This window comes from Myxine glutinosa, chromosome 7 (assembly GCF_964187855.1).
Source record: "Myxine glutinosa chromosome 7, kmMyxGlut1.1, whole genome shotgun sequence".
Lineage (NCBI taxonomy): Eukaryota > Metazoa > Chordata > Myxini > Myxiniformes > Myxinidae > Myxine > Myxine glutinosa.
Window position 1 is genome coordinate 38,249,788 of NC_136267.1, and position 6,288 is coordinate 38,256,075.

At 45.2% G+C, this 6,288-nt stretch overlaps 1 protein-coding gene across 1 annotated transcript; it reads right to left on the bottom strand.

Annotated features, from left to right (window-relative positions):
* Positions 1–748: 748 nt before the first annotated feature.
* Positions 749–4,902, bottom strand: LOC137430726 (uncharacterized). The gene is made up of 6 exons (XM_078782675.1): positions 4,852–4,902; positions 3,896–4,042; positions 2,923–2,994; positions 2,614–2,743; positions 1,052–1,168; positions 749–807 (listed from the first exon to the last, which is right to left on the bottom strand). Exons 1-6 carry the CDS (start codon positions 4,900–4,902, stop codon positions 800–802), a joined length of 525 nt encoding a protein of 174 aa, XP_078638801.1. The 3' UTR covers positions 749–799.
* Between the last annotated feature and the right edge of the window lie 1,386 nt (positions 4,903–6,288).

Sequence of the window (6,288 nt, forward strand, 5' to 3'; positions counted from 1 at the left end):
CATAAATCAAGCGATACCTTGGATTAACAGGTAAAATCCAGCCAGAATCTCGAAAGACTCAAGGTCTAAGATAAGCACCACTCCATCCGATAATCAAAGCCTCAAGAGCTGGTAGACCATGGTCAGGCAAACTGGTTTCGACAGGCACTAGGTGAGGTCCCGACTCCAACCGTGACACCTTTAACCTTTAGACCTCCACAAACCACTATCTATCCAGATCCAGCACAAGCAAACCCAGCAGCCGCACATAGGAAAACAAATTTGAAATCCTCATTCGCACGCGAGCGGAGGCGCCGAGCAATTTTAGGGAGCCAGCAGAGATGGGCAGGACCCCTGGGGTCATCAATTCAAATGCAATCGCTCTCCCGCGAAAGGCTCCGCACCCCTGGCTCTTCCCCCGTGGGGGTCCAAACCAGTCAGGCAGCCTGAAAGATTTACACGTGGAGGAACGAGCCTGCAAGTCCTTATAAAGTTTGAATATCTCACCGGAAATATATTATACTTTACGACAGTTACAAACTTGATAATTGACAAGTTGCATCCTCTGATTTATTACTCTCACCCAATGGATTTCTGAGGTACAGGATCGAGGGAAATATAAAAGAGCTATTATTCAAGGGGAAATAAATTAATAAACCTCACAACATTCCACCTTATCAAGCCAAAGAATGGAGTTCTTCCGAAAAATGACACACGAACCTAAAGGTCATGATCCACAAAATGTTCCCTTGCCCACGTGAAGAAACCGCCTACCTGCCAGGTTCATGCGGATTTTCGGTCCAAATTCAAACCCTGGGCTTCAGGAGTCTGGAAGCAAAATCCCATCCATCGAACAAACAAATAAATAAATAAAAAGATTTACAGCTTTGAAATTTTCAATTCGAATGTGCCGAGTAAGCCGGGAAAGCCATGGCGTCTTGAATGAAATAATATAATATAGACGAGTTGTAAACAGCTCAGAGCCATGCTCTGCACTCGCCTTCACAAAGACCCATCTACTCGATCACTCACCCATTCAATCACTTGCTCACTCGCCGACTCACTCACTCACCGGTCACGGCTGACCACGGTTCTGCCATCCCCGTCTCCACTTTGCACAAACTGCTCGAGTGCGCCGCTGCACACGCGCTTAGTTTTATGAGAAATTGCTTCTGACGTTTGAATGTTCCTACAAAAGGTAAACATCCATCACATACAACGAGCTACCCTGTCCAAAGTCTTCCACAATAAATAGGTCTCTGTCTCAAAAAAATAAAATCGGTCACAAATGAAGTCTACTTGTTCCGAATAGAAAAATAAACACGATAATCTTCTATCTATAATTCCAGTAATCTCTGTGTGTATGTTTGTTTGTACGTTTGTTTGTTTGTTTGTATGTCTGTGACCGCTGTTTCTCGACAACTACCGGTCCGATATACTTGAAACTTGCCAGGTATATTGCTGGGGACCCGAGGATGTGCCTTTTCAAGGTTTCATATTAATCGGACAATTACTTACCGAGCTATGTCCAAAAAACGATTCAACCAATCAGAGAGCAGCGAGCTATCGCGTGTGCCGAACGTGGCGGACACACTCTGCCTCGGATGGCACATTTGAGAGCGTATTCATTTATTTCACGTTTGCAAACTATGTTGCCGTTAAACTATGTTTTAAAACTAATAAAAACTAATTTGCGATTCATCGTAACTGCGATATACGACCTTCCGGACAGTGAGGACTGCACTTCCGGCATCCAATCACAGAGACAGAACGCGTTATTGCGTAGGCGTGGCCGATGTGAGAGCGAGCTGATGCTGAGCCCAGCGCGTGCGCCATTACGGTACGTAATTCGATTTCTTCCGGAGAAAATAATAATTTCTCGATTTCTTATGCGCATTATTTCTCCCAATTCAGTCAGAGCGAAGGGCGGAAGCGAAGAGCGTTGTTTTTTTTGTTTACGGGCGTACGGGCGGGGTAGAGCGTACGGGTAGCGTTTTTTTTTTTTTTTTGGCACATTTGAGAGCGTATTCATTTATTTCACGTTGGCAAACTATGTTGCCGCTATGTTGCCGTTAAACTATGTTTTAAAACTAATTAAAACTAATTTGCAATTCTTTCGCTTTCCTGCGCATTTGTGCACGCTATGGCGATTTCTTTACCAAACTCCGCTAGCCGTTAGCTTTGGACCAAACCATTTCATGTAAATAGAGGGGGGGGATTGTCACCGTACTCGCAAGCCGTTAGCTTTGGACCAAACCATTGCATGTAAATAGAGGGGGGGGGGGGGGATATACTTTTAGATATATATATAGTACGGGCATGCCCTAGTAATAATAAAAAGAATTTTTGTGCATTCGTATTGTCGTCTTAAAAGGCTGTCAGACATAAGGGTCTTCAGTCATAGTCATTCCGAATAGCATCAACAGTGCAAAGCCATGGACTGGACAGTAGTAAATGCTGTCGGTAGCATCAAGAACACTCTCCCGAGTCAACTTTGCGGAAACACAAGTGGTCCTTTAAAAGCAGATGAAACTGCTTTTGTCAAAAAATAATAATAATAATAATACTAATTTAAAAAAGGGCAAAAAAAACCAAAAAAAAAAACCCCAAAAAAACAAGTGCAAAGCCACTTACGCAGATGCAGATAATGTGGTCCAGAACATAATACGGTCTTCCAAAGGGTCTTCTTTGTGCGATTTAGATGAGCCGTCAGGTGCTGCATCGGTCTTGCGGTCAAACGCACCGCATCCACACATAGGAAAACCTGGTGGGGATTTAGGCCAAACTCATTGTTACCACAAGCAAACGCCAGTGTGAATGTCTTGTACATGATGTCTCAGCAACATATGTACAACTACTACTACTACTACTACCACCCACGGGTCATAACTTTTTTCTGGAACTCTTTGAGGAGACCAGTCGCTCAATTTGTGGCGCACTCACCACCGAAATGTCTGGCTCCAGGTTGGATAGTTGGACTCCTCGTTCTGCTCCGGTGTCATGGAGCGTGTCACCCTAGAGAGAGGATACCGGGTCAACCGTCCATTCTGAATTGCAAATACCACCAAATACTACAACTACTATTACTACTTCTTTTAACGACTCCAATGAATCCAAACTTATTGTTGGGTCGGCCAGGAATAATTTGTAATTTATTGAGAGAGTCTGTGATAACTCTTCACCTCCTCTTCACGAATTACACTGTAGAACACAGACATGATGGGCCTCTTCGTGCACCGAAGTCTCCTTGTTCAAGAGGATTTCAGCGGAGGCAGATCCTTCGATGACCATCTATAACCACCTTGATGCCTCGACATGGTCGTCGGTCAGGGCATGTTGTAGACCAAGGCTTTGATGAACTTTCACTCACTGTCACTCCAGGGTTTCAGACACCAAACATGGCCTTCGTCGGGATCCAACACGGGTTGTCGCGCGCTCCGCACATCCTAAACTCCCTTCCGGAGGGGCCGAGCAACATGGGCCTCAAACAGACCATGTGACCGCAAGACACCGATTCATCATCATCTGAGTGCACGTGGGCTGTGTTAGTCCTCGATGATGGCCTCCATATCTATATGCCAGAAATCTTGAGCTGAAAAAAACCTGAATTAGTTGCGTTTCTACATTCTCTGCTCTGCGGCTCCTACCTGCTTGTTTAATCACTTTGACTTGAGGTCTACAGATCTCTGTACTCTTTATTTAAATAAATAAATAAATAAAACTATATATAGATTATTAAATAAAGTATCCTTCCCATTAAAGTTCAAAACACGGTTCGGCTGATGAAACGGTATATAGAGACCCGACCTTGGGACACAATAGTCTGCTGAACGGAGCTTTCCAAGGTCCAGGAGCCGCCAGCTCACCACACTCCACATTATTAACAGTTATTCCAGGTGCGGAATCCAATCAATACCTGTGCCGGCGTGATGTCCGTCTTGCCTTGCGGCTCTTTCTGCATCGCAACCTTCACCAACCAAACACCAAACAGTGCCCTTTGTTGCGAAGGAAATCCCATTGCCGAGAAATGCACGGAAGGTCGAAGCTTCTGTTTCGGAGGATGCTCGGGCACACCAAAACGAGCACACCAATCACCATATTACACATGTACCATACGGTGGTGCCACGCATAAACACACAACATTTATGTAGCGTCGTCAAAAACCACCATTTATCCCCCAAACCAGCGAAATTTACTTCAAGGATTATCTCGTTTGGGAGTAATCTATTTATTACGTACGCAAGTTGGTGGGCGCCTGACAATAATTTATCGGACCGATTCCCTCGGGGTTCGACAGGCACCATTTGGTTACGTAATAAATAGACACCGTCTTATATTGTAAAATATTTCACTTAAAGCCTTAAAATTCACCTTCTCCCCACCCAACAAGTCGCGCACCTCAACTTAAGCGGCATATATTTACTGTAGATCAATTTACGAAGATCATCGCTTATGGTACACATCGCCAAAAGGTGCGCTCACCAATACACCGCCTAACCTCACCCCGCCTCATAAATAAGACCAAGACGGTAAGAGCCGGGCAATTTGAAGCGGTAACCAAGGGCGCCTTTGACCCGCTCTCACAGGAAACTCCGTGTCCTTCTGTCCTCTTATACCACATTCTTTTACGATCAGGCAAATTTTACTTACCACATTTTTACAAGTTTGTCGAACTGTGAGAAACTCCTGAGGAAAGCACACGATTTACGGGATTCGACGCGCGGACTCCACACGCACAGGGGAAACGAGAACAACGGCAATCGGGCAGACACGCTTGTACAAACAGGCGGACGAGGGCAGACAGAATGCCGGGCGCATACACAGACACCCGAGGAGACAGACACACAGGCAAACAGGAGTCAGCGCCGCACCTTATAAGCCCCGAAGGCCGCATCAGCAACCAATGGCACAGCAGTTACCATGGAAACGGCTGTAAGCAGTCGGGAGTTGGCGGGTACGGAGGGAGGGAGATCTGTGGAAGGAAGGGACGTCCAAGGACAGCTCGCAGATACAAGTGGAGAAGAGACGACCAGGACGTGGATGGACACGGACAACGAGGACTTGATGTTATACGGCCGATCGAGGATCTTACAGACAGGGGATTTCGAATGATTTTGGAATTCCTGCTCGGAAAGGCCTGAATAAAACGAACGGACTGTTGAGAAGGAAACATTAAAAAGAATTAAATGAATTAATCATTCATTGGACATGAAAATATAAAAACATTCACAGGTTGAAAGAGAGTGAGAGACAAAGAGTGTGGATGAGCGAGAGTTACGAGATGTCCGCAAGGCAACGCCACTCGAAAGAGGGCTGTGTGCACAAAGATCGCATGGATTTACGTGTACACAGTGATACTGATTTCGTGATAGGTATGTAGGTGTATAGTGAGGGTGGTAGACCTACCAGGGAATTTGTTACGTATATGTATCAGCATGGAATGTGTGGTCTTGGTCGGACTGACGTCTGTTGAACAAACAATTCTCAATATACAGTAAAGTCTATACTATATAAGAGATGAGTGTGTGTGTGTGTGTGTGTGTGTGTGTGTGTGTGTGTGTGTGTGTGTGTGTGTGTGTATGTATATTGTATATACTAGGGCATGCCCGTACTATATATATATATCTAAAATTATATCCCCCCCCCTCTATTTACATGAAATGGTTTGGTCCAAAGCGAACGGCTTGCGAGTGGTGACAATCCCCCCCCTCTATTTACATGAAATGGTTCGGTCCAAAGCGAACGGCTTCCGGAGTTTGGTAAAGAAATCGCCATCGCGTACACAAACGCGCAGGAAAGCGAATGAATCGCAAATTCGTTTTTATTAGTTTTAAAACATCGTTTAACGCCAACATAGCGCCAACATAGTTTGCAAACGTGAAATAAATGAATACGCTCTCAAATGTGCCATCCGAGGCAGAGTGTGCCCGCCACGTTCGGCACACGCGATCGTTCGCTGCTCTCTGATTGGTTGAATCGTTTTTTGGACATAGCTCGGTAAGTAATTGTCCGATTAATATGAAACCTTGAAAAGGCACATCCTCGGGTCCCCAGCAATATACCTGGCAAGTTAAAAGTATATCGGACCCGTGGTTGTCGAGAAACAGCGGTCACAGACAAACGTACAGACAGACAGACAGAGATTACTGGAATTATAGATAGACTAGGGCATGCCCGTACTATATATATGCCCGTACTATATATCTATCTAAAATTATATCCCCCCCCTCTATTTACATGAAATGGTTTGGTCCATTCGCAACGCCAAAGCGAACGGCGAACGGCTTGCGAGTACAGTGACAATCCCC

Coding starts and splice junctions, on each gene's coding strand:
- LOC137430726 (XM_078782675.1), bottom strand. CDS start 4,902: ATGGTAACTGCTGTGCCATTGGTTGCTGATGCGGCCTTCGGGGCTTAT. Junction 4,043..4,851: donor CGGCCTTCGGGGCTTATAAG/GTGCGGCGCTGA, acceptor GGTGTGCCCGAG/CATCCTCCGAAACAGAAGCT. Junction 2,744..2,922: donor TGGAGCCAGACATTTCGGTG/GTGAGTGCGCCA, acceptor AATCCCCACCAG/GTTTTCCTATGTGTGGATGC.